This window comes from Miniopterus schreibersii (genome assembly GCF_964146895.1).
Source record: "Miniopterus schreibersii genome assembly, chromosome: 12".
In the NCBI taxonomy this organism is placed as follows: domain Eukaryota; kingdom Metazoa; phylum Chordata; class Mammalia; order Chiroptera; family Miniopteridae; genus Miniopterus; species Miniopterus schreibersii.
Window position 1 is genome coordinate 68,841,402 of NC_138112.1, and position 15,416 is coordinate 68,856,817.

Genomic DNA, 15,416 nt, shown 5'->3' on the forward strand with positions numbered 1-15,416 from the left:
GCCTCAGCCCAAGTCCCAAGTCCCAGCCCCCGTGGACCCCACCCAGGCGGATGCCCCGCCCCCGGCCAGCCTGGCAGGCCTCTGACCTAGTATGGACACGGTTCTGGGAAGAGAGGCGTGGAGGGTGACGTCGGGAAGGGGGCTGGAGAGCCCCGGGCCCTGCCTCCGCGGGCCGCCCCCCTTTCGAGGGGACGCACCTGCGGCGGTGGGGGTAAGCCAGGGTGACTGCGCAGCTGCCGTTGTGCCCACCCAGAACTAAAAATATTTCCCAGCAGAGAGAGGAGTTAAGGAGGCTCCCAAGGAGAATCAATTTATTGAAGGGCGGGTGCAGTTGGTCAGACCCATAAATAGGAGGGGGCAGGAAGCCCGAAGACTCGATGGGAGCAGTGTCCTCAGTCACACTGGACGATGTGAACTCAAGGCTGGGAGTAAATGAGGGTTTCAGGCAGAGGCTTAGAGATCTAAGTCCAGTACCCCAGCCTCTGGATCAGGAGCTGGGCTGGCCCAAGGGATTGCAAACAGACTCGGGGGCAGGTGTGGGGTCTGGTCTGGAGGCTCAGATCAGATCATCAGGGGACGGCAGGGGCTGGCGGGAAGGCTCTACACCCCAGATCTCCCGGGCGTACTGGGCAATGGTGCGGTCACTGGAGAACTTGCCGGAGGTGGCTATGTTCCGGATCACCATCCGCGTCCACTCTCTCGGGTTCTGCAGGCCAAAAGGGATCTCTGGCTCACTCTGTTGGTGGGGTCCCCACCTTCCACCTCATCCCAGCCAGGGCCACCAAAGCCCTGCCAGCCCCCTGGCCCAGGACCTCTTACCTTGTACAGGGCACTGACTTTCTCCTGGCATTTAATATAGTCTTCATAATCTGCAAAGACTTTAAACCTGGAGGGGAATAGACAGGCAGAAAGCTCCATGAGGTCAAGGGACCAGCCCATCCTGTCCTGGTGGACTGGAGCTCTGCCCACGAGCCCTGCCTAGCCTCCTAACACTCCAAGCCCTGTTCAGCCCAGCAGCCCCACCTGCAAGATTCCTTGGGTGACTGGCTCACCGGTCATGGTGCATGAGCATGTTGACGATGTCCTTGAACAGGTCGGGCTGTTTGGGGGAGAAGAAGCCACTGCTCAGCTGCTCGATGACCTGCCGAAGCTCAGGAATTCGGTCATAGTACTCCTGGGCATTGTACCTGCAGGGCAGAGCTGGGGTCAGCACCCAGGAAAGGGGGTCCTGGCTCTTACTCCAGAGAAAATCCCGGAAGTCCTAGGGTCCAGGGTCAGCCTGCTTCTGCCGCCCCTGCAGCTGCCCCTGGAGGCCCTTCCCTGGAGGCCCTCTCCCTTCAGGGCTCAGCTTTCCATCCCCTTTTATGGGGATGAGGAAACCGAGGTCTGGAGAGGGCAGAAAGAAGTGTCAGAGCCCACACACCACCACCATCTCCTAACCAGTGTATTTCCTCCCTGAATGTCTTTTTCCTGCACTATCCCAGTCCAACCCTAGCCTCACGTTCAGGCTCCAGGAGGAGCCAACGGGTGTACCCTAAGGAGTGTCCTTAAACTCAGACTGTCCACCCGAGCTTGTTGTTGTACCCGGCCCCGGCTTTCCTCCAGTGCTTTATTTTCTGAGGCAGCACAATACAGCTCTCAGCCACTAGGATTCAAAACGGTCCCCAAGGCCAGTCTCATCTCTCCCCTTCCCTCCCCTCTTCCACCTCCTCAACAATGTCCCTATCCCCTATCCCTAGCACTGGTTTGCTGCAAGTGACTCTCCTGGCATTAAGGTGTGAGTCCCCACACTGGTCCCCCACCTGCACTTTGCCCCTGTAGCCCAGTCTCCATCCTGCAGCCAAAACTGTCCTTCTGGAGCCTAGTTCTGAACATATCAGACCTTGCTGGAAATATTTCACATCTCTCTCCCGTCCAACTCTGAACTTCCTAACCAGGTTTCACAGGAGAAATTCCTTTCACTATTTAATGCCAGCCCTCGTAAGCTATTGGTGGGGGTGTAGACTGGTACCAACTTTCTGGAAAACAATTTGGCAATACATAATAAGAACTTTAAGAGCTCATACTTTTTGACTCTGGAATATCTACTTCTAATAATTATCTTAAGGAAATAATCAGAGATGCGGACAGAGATGTAAAAGGTTGGTCATTACAGTGATATTTATACCAACAGGGGAAATCAACTTTAATGTCCAACCATATGAAGTGGTTAAATAAGTTATGGCAAGTCCATACGATGGAACACTACACAATCATTTACAATATTTTTGAAAACTATTTAATGATATGAAAAATGCCTCTCTAATGTTAAATAAAATATCAGGATTCAAAATTATATATACGTTATTCCCAACTTTAAAAAACTACACATACATACACACATATATAAATATACATAGAAAAAGAGAACTGTGACTTTAAATCTGGGTGATGAGATTATGGATGACAGTTATTTTATTTTTTGTAGTTTTGTATTTTTCCAATTAATGAGCATTGTTACTTTTATGATAAAAAATCATATTTAAAAATAAAAATTTAAAAACATAATGCCAGGGAAATGTCTCCTCTAAAGAACTGTGTTTCTGGCCACAAGTACAGTTAACTGCTATATTCTTATTTCTCTTTTTGCCATGGTTGCCAGGGAGCTAAAATTGTTTGCTTTCAATTCCAGAAATAATATTATTTCTTAGGATTGATATACTCTTTTTTTTTTGGTAAGTTACCTCCAAAGTTTTCCAGAATTCTGATGGCGTAACTAAGATCTCATGCAGCCTGCACCAGCCTTTCCGGGCACGCCTCTTGCTCCCAGCCCTACCCTCCAGCAGCCTCCTGCCCACAGACAGATAACTTAGGAGCCCTTGACCCCCGTACCCTCTCTGGTCAAGCTTTTCCACGTCCTCTACCCGCATGCCGAAGATAAAGAAGTTCTCCTCTCCTGCCTCTTCTGCCATCTCCACATTGGCCCCATCCATAGTGCCAATGGTCAGAGCCCCATTGAGCATGAACTTCATGTTGCCAGTGCCCGAGGCCTCAGTGCCCGCAGTGGAGATCTGCTCAGAGAGGTCAGCAGCTGGGATCACTGTGGGGCAGCAGCAGGGGGACAGGGTCAGCTCTGGGAAGAGTCCCACCCAGCTGGGGGACTCTGTAGTGATGCTGGCCCTAGGCATAGCCAGATTCAGAGCCCCTCCCACCACCCCAACCCTCCAGTCTTCAACAACTGAGTCACCCTCTCACCCCCCAGCCTCTTGATGATTCTTGAACATCTGGGGTCTAACCTGGATTCCCCCACCCCTGCACCATTGTGTGATTTGACAAACACCAACAAGGTGACAAATACACATCTCCCCTACAATTTCACCCAGCCTGCCAGAAACTCCACCATTAGGGGACATCCTCATGGTTTAATTAATGCCCTCTCCAGATTCTTCTTTAAAGTGTGAATGCTGGCCCTGGCCGGGTGGCTCAGTTAGTTAGAGCATCGTTTGGATACACCAAAATTGGGGGTCGATCCCCAGACAGGGCACGCGCAAGAACCAACCAGTGAATGCATGAATCAGTGGAAAAGCAAATCGATGTTTTTCTCTCTCTCTCAAATCAATCAACAAATTTTTTTTTAATTGTAAAAAAAAAAAAAAAGTGCAAGTACCTCAGGAAGAGGTGACTAATACCTCTTCCAGGCACCGAACTAATCAGAGCCTCCCTGGGATCCCCACTGGCCGCGCCCCACCTTTCTCCGCCAGTGAGACACGGTAGTTCTCCAGGAAGATCACACGGAGTCGGTCTCCCACCACTGGGTCATGGTTGACTACTTCTCCAATGGCCGTGATGAGTCTGATGATCATCTTGGCCATGTGGTACCCAGGGGCAGCCTGTGGGGACACAGTCTGGAGTCAGCTCCATGGCCCAACTCTCTATTCCATCCTGCAGCCCAGCCAAGACTGACCTCAACCAAGGTATCAAAAGACCAGAGCCATGGTCTGTGGCCCAGTTTCTCACCTTCCCTCCAATCATCACAGTTCGAGGCACAACAAACTTATTGGGCTCCTTCTTGATGCCTGTAGAGAAAGAGAGGGGTTTCCCTCTGGGTCATAGCTCCTGATGGTACGCATCCAGCCACGGCCCAGGCTGGGAGACAGTAGGCTGACTTGGCAATCACTTGCTATGTGACCTCAGATCTGTCCCTTCCCCCTCTCTGAGCCTCAGTTTGCCCATCTTTAAAATGGGGATAATTCCATGTCCCAAGAGTTGTCCCAAGGCCAAAGGAGATGTTGACTAGGAAGCGTGCAGTGTGTTGGGAGGCACACGGAGGGGAGAACCAGGAGACAAGGGTGGGCCACTGGGACTCACGGTTGTACAGGGTGATTATATGGAGGCAGTTGAGGAGCTGGCGCTTGTATTCATGAATCCGCTTCACCTGGACGTCGAAGAGTGAGTTGGGGTTGATACGGACTTTGTATTCATTCTCTAGATACACAGAGAACTTCAGCTTGTTTTCCTGAAGGCAGGGGAGGGGGGAGAGCTCACCAACAGGCCTCAGCCTCGGGAGATCCTACAGTCTCATTTCCTTCCAGGAAGGTAGAGGATAGGGGGCTCCCGTGCCACCTGCATCCACTCCTACACCAGGGCAGACATTGCTAATCAATGTCAGCGGTCTTCCAGTGAGGCCCAATGATGCTTTCCCACCATGGACTCCATGCAGCTTCTACCAGTGGCCTGAGGCTGCAGGAGAGAGGAGCTCTATTGGCCGCTCCCGACCCTGACGTCTAGCCCTCCAGCAGGCTCCACTCCAGGCCGGGCACAGGGGTCCCAGGTTGTGATGCTCCTCACCTGCTTCACTTTGGCCACATCCCGGATAAAGGCTTCGTCGTCCACATAGGAGAGCAGTTTGCGCAGCTGGTCCAGATCCGAGATGTAATCTTCCCCGATGCGCTGTGGGGAGGTGGCTCTGTCAGGCCCCTTCCCCTCCTCTGGCCTTCCTCACAGAGCGGTCTCTTTCCAGGTCAGGCAAGCCCCATCCACAGCAGACAGCTCCTCCCTCTCCAGCTTCCCAGCTGGGGTGTGATCTTAAACGTCCATCTTCCTCCCCTCCCGACCTTGAGCTGACCCCAGCAGGCCTTCCTCCTGCCTTTTCCTCATACAGGCACTGACTCCACGTTCCTGCTCCCAATCTCTGTCCCCTCCCAGCCTCACTTCAGATGTGACCTCTTGATGACCCCTCCATTAGATTGTAAACTCCCCTGGGTTGATTTTCATAGCCGGGGTCTCCTCTAACCCATAGTATATCCTCATGCAAGCAGGAAAGTGGTTCCCCTCATCCCAGCACGTGCATGTCTTGGGAACAAAATGCAACAAGGATTTTGGCCCTCCACTGGGCACCCTGCAGCCGACCACCTACATGACCATACCCAGCTGAGTCCTGCAGTAACCCATGTGGACTCCTACTGGCCATTCAGTGACCTCTCACCTCAGCAATGACCTCTGCCAGCCCAGGGTTACACATGACCAGCCAGCGCCGAGGGGTGATGCCGTTGGTCTTGTTCTGGAACTTATGGGGCTCCAGCTCGAAGAAGTCCTTAAAGCTGCAGAATGGAGTTGGGGGGTGACCACTCACCCCTGTGGGATGAAGGCCACCTTCTGGGGTCCGTATCCCTATCCTGGTTTCTTTTTTTATTAATGTATCTTTATTGATTCCAGAGAAGAAGGGAGAGGGAGAGAGATAGAAACATCAATGATGAGAAGGAATCATTGATTGTCTGCCTCCTGCACGCCCCCGACTGGGGATAGAGCCTGAAACAGGGGCATGTGCCCTGACTGGGAATCGAACTGCCATCTCCTGGATCCTAGGTCGATGCTCAACCGCTGAGCCACACCGCGCGGGCCAGGCTAGCCTCGTTTCTTGATGAAAGAGGCCTGGGGGCCATCTGGGGACAGGACTGGACCCGACTCAGGGCTGTGGTGCTTCCTAGAGCGATGCCTCCTGTGGAAGGGCCAGCTGTGCCGGGCAGTCAGGGGGGGCCTATAAGTGACAGAGGCCTATAAGTGGGCGGGCCCCGTGGAGGGTGGGGTCTCACATGGTTTTCTTGAGGATCTCGGAGTGGATGCGGGCCACGCCGTTGACCGCATGAGACCCGGTGATGCACAGGTGGGCCATGTTGATGCGCTTCACCGCGCCCTCCTCCACAAGCGACATGCGCCGCAGCCGGTCCACATCCCCTGGGAACGCGGCTGCCACCCGCTGTGCTAGGAGAACCCAGAGCTAGGAGGGGATGCCGGGACCCAGCGCCCAGCCCTGTACCCTCAGAATCTGCCAAGGGCCCGCCCCACTGGAGCCCCAGGCCCCATGCTGCCCACACCGCCTCCGCTCACATTTAGGAAGCGCTGGTTGATCTCATAGATGATCTGGAGATGCCGCGGCAGCAGGGTCTCCAGGAGGTGCACAGGCCAGCGCTCCAGGGCCTCGGGCAGCACCGTGTGGTTGGTGTAGGCACAGGTCCTCACCGTCACGTCCCATGCCTGGGAGAGGAACGAAGGATCCAGATCCCAGGCCAAAGCCCTATGCCTCTCCGGACATACTGCCACTGCAGTACCAGGTTCTAGCACACGCCCCCTCTGGGCCTCACACTGCCATCTGTTTAGAGGGCATCCACTCACATCTTTCCACTCCCCAAGCTGGGAAGGGAACCGTGAGGCAGGGAGGGTCAGACAGGGGCGGAAGGGTCCTGGAGCCCACCTTGTCCCAGTCCAGCCGCTCCAGGTCCACCAGAATCCTCATCAGCTCGGGGATGGCCAGGGACGGGTGGGTGTCATTGAGCTGGATGGCTACCTGTCAGGAGTGGGGGGCAGGTAGGGAGTTAGTCTGGGCTTCAAACCTTTGCCCCTTGGAGCAACTCTGGGGCAGCAGCAGCAGGATCCCAACTTCTGTGCCTGTTGATTGAGGATCCAGGACCCTCACACATGCCCCCAGCCCCCAGCCTCCATTTCCTCATCTATAAAATGGGCGGGCAGGCTGAGGCTGGAGGAGAGAGCGTGGCACACATCACAGCACGTGCAGAGGGCACCCTCTCTGCGGCCTGGTACCTTATCCGGGAAGGCATCAAAGCTTGTGCGAACAGGGTCGCGACAGCCGAACTTGGAGGACTTGAAGCGGCGGATGATGTCCTGGAGCGTAGCAGCCACTACGAAGTACTCCTGCTTCAGCCGCAGCTCCTTCCCCTCAAAGAACTGGGGACAGTGTAAGGCAGAGCAGAGGCAAGATGTAAGGGCACCGCCTAACACGACTGTGGATGTGGCCAGGAGAGACTCCCCAGACACCAAGACTCTGAGTCCTGAACTGCCCCCATCTCAAGGGCCCAGGGGTCTTTCCCCCACCAAGAAATAGTAATGGGGACAGTGCCCACCCTAACCTGCTGCCCCAGGACTCAGGCATACTTCCACTTAACTGGGGGGACAAAGAGGGCACACAGGGACCAGCAATATGTCCTGGACGTGACTAGTGCGCCAGAAGATGGCGCTCCCCTCCTGCCTTCTCCCCTGCACACAGGCCTCCTGCCCCCAGCCCAGGGGGAGACATACGTTGTCATTGGGGTACAGGACACGAGAGATATTCTCAGCCAGGTTGCGGTCCAGAACAGCCTGGATGTAGCCACCAATGTTGACTGGAGGACAGAAGTGGGCACAGGGTCAGGCTTCGGCCAAGCCTGGTTGGGGCGGGGCTGCTTACTACTGGCGGCTGAACTCACAGTCCTTGAGGTTGAAGTCATTGGGGGCCTTGGCAGACCACAGGCGCATGGTGTTAACGACGTTGTTGCGGTAGCCAGGCACAGGTGTGTCATATGGCATGGCCAACACCACCTGCAGGGGCACCCAGTTGGTATCAGGAGCTGGGCATCTGCTGTGTCTCCCTTGTGAGGCCCTGAGAGCTGGAACTCCAGGCTTTGTTCCTGCACTCTGCTGACTCCCAACCTGAGGGTCTAGTCCCAGCTCCAGGTAACCTCCAGTAAACCCCTCAACCTCTCTGGTCCTCATCCAGAAAGAGAGGACACCCCCAATGTCTCCTATATCCCCAGCCCCGCCTTGCCGGGTGTGGTAAGGACGATGGGAGGAGGCAGTGGGGAGCCCAGCTTCAAGGTGGGGCTCTGTTGGTGGCTGCTCTGCAGTGATGGGGATGAGCTGGCCCACCTGGCCTGAGCACAACCTTGAAGACACTCTGGACTCGTGAAAGGGCTGGGGGATCCTGGGGCCTGGCTGCAAGAGTCAAAGAGGCCAAGTCCATCCAAGGGTCTTATGCCTGGTTGACCACAGGGCTAGTTAGCAGTGACTAATGCTGGCCCCACTTCCCACAATTAGCAAATATCAATGATTGGCCCTGGCCACTGTGGCTCAGTCGGTAGAAGCATCATTCCATACACAGAAAGATCCCAGGGTTCTATTCCCAGTCAGGGCACATGTAGGAGGAAATCAATTGATGTTTCTCATGTTGATGTTTCTCCTCTCTCTCTCTCTCTCTCTCAAATAATAAAAATGTCCACAGGTAACCAAAAAAAGAAAGAAAAGAAAACCATCAATGATTGCTACCAATAACTGCCTACTACCATGGGGTTGGGGGCACATCCACACCTCCCTCCCCAATACTAAGTAGCCCGATTGGAGCCAAGTGGAAGCTGTAGCTTGGAGAAGGAAGGAACAGGCCCAAGAGCAGACAGCCAGGTGCAGCCCAAGTCCCTGCTGGACCTTAGTGGGGATGACAGAACAAATGCCCAATTCTGAAAGCCTAGAGGTCTCTGTGCAGTCATCTGGAGGCTGATGGCCTGTAGCCACAGCAAGAGGACTGGCTGAGCTGGAATTCAGACACCTGGCTTGGCTTTAGGGCTCCTCTAACCTGCTATGTGGCCTTGAACAAGTCAGTCCCCCTCTCAAGGCTTTCATTTTCTCCCCTCTCCCCCTTTCTGGCTGGTTGCTTTGCTTCCTGTCAAGCCCCCAGTTCAGATGTGGGGGGAGTCAAGTTACTATGGTTATTCTTTGATGGGTCTAGTGGGGTGAAAAGGAGCGGTCAGGGGAGGGACATTGATGGAACAGGGCAGCCTCTCTCCTCCCCGGCTCTGCACTTGGCCTGGCTCCCTTGTGACCCTACTTTCTCCAGCCTCTCCTGGCTTCAGCTGTGTGGCCTCAGCTAAGTCACTTCACCTCTCTGAGCCTTGGTGTCCTCCACTGTAAAACCTCCAGGCTCTTTCCCCGTACCTCCCTGTTGAGTCCTCCCCCATTCCCTGGCTTTGTCTTCACCTGTGTGTCCACCCACTTGACCCCCTGGCTGGTGTGTTCCACTCGGCCGTAGAAGTGCACAGGCAGCGTGAACTCAGGGCGGGCCTTCTCCCAGGGGTTGCCGTAGCGAAGCCAGTCATCAGCCTCCTCCATCTGAGCCCCAGGCAGATTAGGGGAGAAACGAAGGCAGCGTCAGAACCAGACTCACACCACCACTCACACCACCGTGGGCTGTGGGGAAGGGGGCAGGAGCAGTGGCTCTTGTGTGGCCTATACAGGGTGTAAATTAAGGGCTCTGGGGTGGGCCCTGGCCTGGGGATGTCTGATGGGACATGGTATGTGTGTGAATTCAAGAGGTGCTGCAGGTGTGAACCACCTGCTTCAGGAGTGACCAGCTGGCTTTGGAGTCATGGGAAAGGGGCCAGGGTGCTCTCCATCAAGACTGGGCTTAGTTTTGGTCTATCCAGGGATGGATGACTAAATGGGGGTCCCTTCCATCACAACTTGGACCCCACAGCCAGGGCCAAAGGCTGCTCACCTGCCAGCCCCCGCAGATCTTCTGGTTAAAAATCCCAAACTCATAGCGGATCCCGTAACCATAGGCAGCCAGGCCTAGTGTTGCCATAGAGTCCAGAAAGCAGGCTAGGGGTGTGCAGGGAGGTGAGTGTCAGGGACTCAGCACAAAAGAACTCTGCCCACCTGCCCCCTGCTACCCTCCACTTACCTGCCAGCCGGCCCAAGCCCCCGTTGCCCAGCCCTGCGTCTTCCTCGATTTCCTCCAGCTCCTCCATGTCCAGTCCCAGCTAGGCGGGGGTGGGGTGTGGGGGTGGGGGGTGGGGCAGCAGTCAGGGCCAAGGGCCAGCAAAGAATCTCCAAACCCTAGGCTTGTCCCACCCCAACCTTCCCAGACCTGATAAACAGCCTCATCACAGGCGTTCTCCAAGGCCAGGTTCACCATCGTGTTTTGCAGCGTCCGGCCCATGTAGAACTCCAGGGACAGGTAGTAGATTCTCTGCCCAAGACACAGATGCACAGGGGGAGGGGTCAGGGCTGCCAACCGGTACTCAGGTAGGCCCAGGGGGCCTGCACCTCTCACCCTCTCACCCCCTCCTTGGGCCCAGCATGGCCTAGCCCTCTCTCCCATTTTCTCTCTTCCCATTTCAGGCACTGGGACACAGCAGGTAAAATTCTGATCCCAGCATTTCCTGACTTTGGACAAATCACTTTTCTTCTCCAAGCCTGTTTCCTCATCTAGAAAATAGGGCTGGCCATATCTGCCTCAGGTATTGAGGTGCCTGGGAGAGGTGGGAACCCATTCCATCCCACATGCCTCCCAACAGCCCAGCTGGGAGTCAGGACATAGAGAAATACCTCCAAGTGCTCCCTGAATGGAGAAAGCCAGGCCCAGAGAAAGTCATTGGCTCAAGGTCATGCAATGACTCATGGATAGTCAGTCCCCTCCGGTCCCTGCAGTGCTCAGCTCCACTTGGCCCTCAAGCTCAGCCTCAAGAAGGGGACCGAGAAGCACCAGGATCCAGGATGTTCGTGGTTCCTAGTCTTCAGGTTTCCTGGGTCCCCTCTCTGCCCCACCATCTGCCCCTCCCCCACCCCTGCCCAGGAGCGTCAGGTTGCTGACATTTACCACCGACCCCAAAAGACACTTGATCCCACTGCCCCAACTACTCCAGCTGCGCACCACCTGCTACCCAGGCACACCACACACACGTTCAACGACTCGTTCTTGCAGTTTAGGTCCAACCCAGGCCTCTGGGGTCTTCCTGTTCCCCACACCCAGTAGTCCCCCCACTCTCTGAGTGCCCACTGAGCCTTTGCAACCAGCCCACCTGACTTGAGCCCCCTGACCTGCTCCCACCTCAGGTTTCTCCCCCTGGGTTGCCCCAGCACCTATTGCACCGTAGGACCCCTGGATTCTCCAACCTCAAGAAACTTTGCTGCAGAAAACTGACCCCAGGAAGGGGCTCACTTGGTCAAGATGTCCCAGCCCATTCCCCTGCCCATTCCCCTGCCCGGGGTGCCCCAAGCGGCACCTTGGGGTCCTTCTCATAGTAGTGCTGCTGCGTGCGGATCCAGCGGCCCACGAGGTGGTCGCGCACAGTGTGGGCCAGCGCGAAGTAGTAGTCTCGAGGGGTGGCCACATTGCGGTCCTTCACGAGTGTGAAATGCAGGTGCCGGTTGAAGTTCTTCTTCAGGTCGGTCACATTCTCCACGCCGGCCAGGCCACGCACACTGATTTGCTTTCTCTTCTCCTGGTCTGTCAGGGGCCGGGACATGGCTGCAGGAGGGTGGGCCTGACGGGTCGATGGGTGGACGGGTGGCCTCTGTGGTGCCTCCAGCCAGGGAGTGGAAATCCTCAGGCGCCGGGTGATTTAAAGCCAGACTCTGGGCAGCATGCCCCGCCTCCCCCCTCCCCCCCCATGGGAGGGTCTTGGCCTGACAGTCTGCCGGAGGAGCTATTTTGGGGGTGAGGGAAGAAGAAAGCTGGGCAGGGAGAACAGGGCCCAGCTCCACACGGGCTAGGCCACGCCAGGCCCAGCCTGGCTCATTCACAGCCCTGTGCTGACCCACTTCCTCCGGGCCTCGCACACTGGGGTCTCTGTCTTCTGTCTTCTGCAGGGTCAGAAACAAGATGCAGCAGGCAGAGTGCTGGCTTGAGAGGCCGAGGCTTGCCTGGAGCTGATGGGCTGTCTTTGGCTTAAGAGGTTATAGATGAAGGGTGGGGCTGGGTTGTGGGCTCTCAATGAGGAGTCTAAGGGGGCTGTCACGTGGGCAGATGTCAGGAGGCCCAGCCTTCACTTGTAGCTTGGTTTGTTAGACATTTACCCAAAGAGAATGCAAACCACAGGCTGAGTGACCTCTGGTCAAGCTTCCATGGTGGCTACACTGGGGGGCTATCATTAGCTGCACTCTGGTGGGAAGGCCACATGTTGTGGCAGAAGGGGGCAGGCCGAAGCACCAGGAGTTGAGGCTTCAGTGTGCCACAAACGGAAAAGGTGTAACTAGCATAGGCCACCAGGTGTCTTGAGAAAAGGGAGACTAGGACCCTGAGTTTCAGGGGGGTTGCATGAGGGATGTTACCTGAGGCAGGGCCACTACCCCCACCCCACCCCCACCAAAACTGATCCCCCCCCCGTTGCTGTCTCTCAAGTAGCTCTGAAGTGACCTTTTGAGAGACAGGACGGTCAGATTACAGGCCAACTTTGGCTAGGGGCCAACAGCCTGAAGCAGGGGCCCCTGGGAACTGTAGTCCTGTGGACCCACAGGGGTAGGAGGAACTGAAGGATACCACCCCACCCCCCTGCCATAATATTGGCCTATGGTATTAAGTCTTCCTGTGATGCAGCTGCCAGGTGATTGGAGGCCTTCTCCCACTCACTCCTCCCACCTGGGGCCAACCACTGGACAGGGATTTAATGGTCCAGGGTTCACAGCTGACTTCACTTGTAAAATGGAAGCCCCTGCACCCCAGGAACTTTACACCATTCATCTTCCTTTGGAGGCTTTGGCTGCCCCCAATTCACTGCTCATGGACTGGCCCCAGTGCTGATTTGCTGTGTGTCCTTAGGCTGGTTGCTTTACTTTTCTGAGCCTTGGACTCAAATCGAATTTATAAACCTTGTGGAAGCTGACTCTGGATCCTGCTTTCTTCTTTGAGCAAAGGGAGCCCAGGGCCTTGTGCTATTCCAAAGAATGTCTGTGCCTCCTGGGGCTGTGGGCTAGTGGAAGGGAAGAACTGGGTGTTCTGGTCTGAGGACCAAGGTCAGAGGCCTGGACAACTGCAGGATGCTACTGAGAGCCTGGTTCAGCGGAAGCTAGGCTCTGCCCGAGAACTTTCTGAGCCACAGCAAGCCCAGCCCAGTAATTACAGTTCAGTATGGGGGCCAAATTGCAAGTCCTACCCAGGCCTTCTGATAACCAAACCCTGCCCTACCTATTCCCCAAGACAGCGTTACCATGCTGGTCTTCCACAGTGCCATGCTTCACAGTGGAGGAAAAAGGTCCGAAAGAAAAGAGCTGTTTTATTTAAATGTTTTTATTGATTTCAGAGAGAAGAGAGAGGGAGAGAGAAACATAAATTATATTCATTGATCGGCTGCCTCCTGCATGCCCCCTGGTGGGGATTAAGCCCCAAACCCAGGCATGTGCCTTGACCCGGAATCAAACCGTGATCTCCTGGATCATAGGTTGATGCTCAACTGCTGAACCACACAAGCCGGGCTAGAAGTCTTGTATGTTGTATTTCCAAAAAGAATGCTTGGTGGCACTCTGGTCTCTTCACAGCTCCTACCCTCAGCTTCCTGGGCAGTGCCTCTGCATAGCTTTACTCTACCTTCCACCAGGCCCCTGGTCCCTGCTGTTCAGCCTGTACTTTCTGTGGTGTGCTCTCACCACCCCCCAATTGTGGTAGCACACTTTCGCCACACAGAACTTTGCACTGACCCCTAATTGCCCATAAGACTCTCTTCCTGCCACTAAGGACCTGCTCCCAACAGATCATTCCCATTTTTCCCCCTTATTTTTAGAGCTGGAGGAGAGTGATCTGCTGCCTCCTGCACACCCCGCCGGGGATCAGGCCTGCAATCAGGGCATGTGCCCTGACTGGGAATCGAACTGGCAACCTTTTGGTACTCAGTATGATCCCAACCAAGAAACACTGGCCAGGGCCAGACCATTCCAACCTTTTTATCCAGCCCCCCCAAGTTAATTCAATCCTTTCCCAGCAGTTGGCCCAAGGCCCTCTTCCTGCTTATCAATTCAGTACTCAGCCTTCCTCTGCACTCAAGGCACTTGTTGAACTGGGATATTCCGTTTCCACTGAAAAACACATGTAGTTTTTAAAAAATGTTTTTATTGATTGCAGAGAGGGAGAGAAACATTGGTGAAACATCAATTGGATGCCTCCTGCACACCCCCTACTGGGGACTGAGTATGCAACCTGGGCATGTGCCCTGACCAGGAATTGAACTGGTGACCTCCTGGTGCATGAGCCAATGCTCAACTGAGCCACACTGGCTGAACAACAGTTCTTTAACTGTCTTTCTTGTGGGTTCTTTCAGTCTTTGTGTCAGTGGCCCCAACTCAGTTTCCAAGCTTTTTCTTTTGATGCCCCCACCCAATAGTATGAAACCTTGAAGGCTCAAACCCCTATTTCTCGTTTCACTGTTCTCCCTGTTCGTTCACTGCCTGGTGTTGCACATGCATTTACTTTAAAGGACCCCAAAAACACATTTTCCAACCTGAATGAACTCTTGACTGTTTATGTCTGACTAGGTTTCTCATCAGAAATCCTGTCTCCTTCCCCAGACTGATCTTGGGTTTCTCCAGAGCACTTGGCTGTGTCTCAGTAACAGTGCAAACACTGACCTTTCTCAACTGGCATTCGTTTCTCTAACCAAGCTTTGCGAGGGTGGGGAGATGCAGCAGCAGACAGAAACAAGGGGTGCATGGTCATCTGTAACAGGGTCACATAGAGGGTCTTTTTTCACCCTGTGTGTCTCCAGGTGGGGGGGCGGGGGGGGAGCGTTCATCTCTCTCCATTCTGCCACAAAGACAGGTGGCTTGCTGCCATTCTGGGGGCCAAATCCTCCTGCTGTTTCTCCCCATTTCAGGGTCTCAAGCTGCTTAGAGAAAAGCCCAAGACTGATGCCTACCTCAACCACTTTGTTATTCTCCAAAACCTTAACAAAAGCTAACGGCAGGGAGCAAGAGGAGTGAGCACAGGAATGGAGCTGGCCCCAGGGGAGAGACAGAGGAGATAGCTGGGCTGTGGTTAAGTCATTTATTGATTTTATTTCTAAAACCCACATAGCGCCACTTTGCCTCTTTCAGAGCTTCAAAGAGCTAATTAACCGCCCAATGAGCCCACCAGGGAAACCAAGCTTGTGGGGAAGCAATGAGGTGAAGCCAAGGTCAAAGAGAGAAGCCAGGCCCCAGCCCTACCTCCATTCCATCAGTTGAAAGACTTTCCCCTCTCCTTTTAGTCAACTGAGGTTTAGGGCTGGGTTAGGGAACCCACTGAACTTCCTTAACCCCTGCAGGCCTACAGCAAAGGACAGGCACCCTGGACTGCACTCAGACACCTGGGTTTTGCTCCAGATCAACAGCAGTGGCCAGCTCCAGCTTGAAGCTGGAAAACAGCC

General features: G+C 54.8%; 1 protein-coding gene across 2 annotated transcripts; it reads right to left on the reverse strand.

Annotated features, from left to right (window-relative positions):
- Window positions 1-284: 284 nt before the first annotated feature.
- Window positions 285-11,994, reverse strand: PYGM (glycogen phosphorylase, muscle associated). Of its 2 annotated transcripts, none has more exons than XM_081153413.1 (20): window positions 11,307-11,994; window positions 10,169-10,270; window positions 9,983-10,061; window positions 9,797-9,900; window positions 9,280-9,411; window positions 7,740-7,851; window positions 7,573-7,655; window positions 7,078-7,221; window positions 6,731-6,823; window positions 6,367-6,513; window positions 6,072-6,235; window positions 5,465-5,579; window positions 4,828-4,929; window positions 4,348-4,495; window positions 3,997-4,055; window positions 3,728-3,869; window positions 2,872-3,079; window positions 1,053-1,187; window positions 820-886; window positions 285-706 (listed from the first exon to the last, which is right to left on the reverse strand). In XM_081153413.1, exons 1-20 carry the CDS (start codon window positions 11,547-11,549, stop codon window positions 557-559), a joined length of 2,529 nt encoding a protein of 842 aa, XP_081009539.1. In that variant the 5' UTR covers window positions 11,550-11,994; the 3' UTR covers window positions 285-556. The 2 variants fall into 2 exon arrangements, with proteins under 2 accessions (XP_081009539.1, XP_081009540.1); XM_081153414.1 differs by lacking the exon at window positions 11,307-11,994 and adding an exon at window positions 10,630-10,930.
- Window positions 11,995-15,416: the final 3,422 nt, after the last annotated feature.

Excerpts from the sequence above, each read along its gene's own strand:
- PYGM (XM_081153413.1), bottom strand. The coding sequence starts at position 11,549 with ATGTCCCGGCCCCTGACAGACCAGGAGAAGAGAAAGCAAATCAGTGTG. Across the intron at positions 6,236-6,366 it reads TCAACCAGCGCTTCCTAAAT|CGGGTGGCAGCCGCGTTCCC; the intron begins GTGAGCGGAGGC and ends CTCCTAGCACAG. Across the intron at positions 3,870-3,996 it reads CTGTGATGATTGGAGGGAAG|GCTGCCCCTGGGTACCACAT; the intron begins GTGAGAAACTGG and ends GTGTCCCCACAG.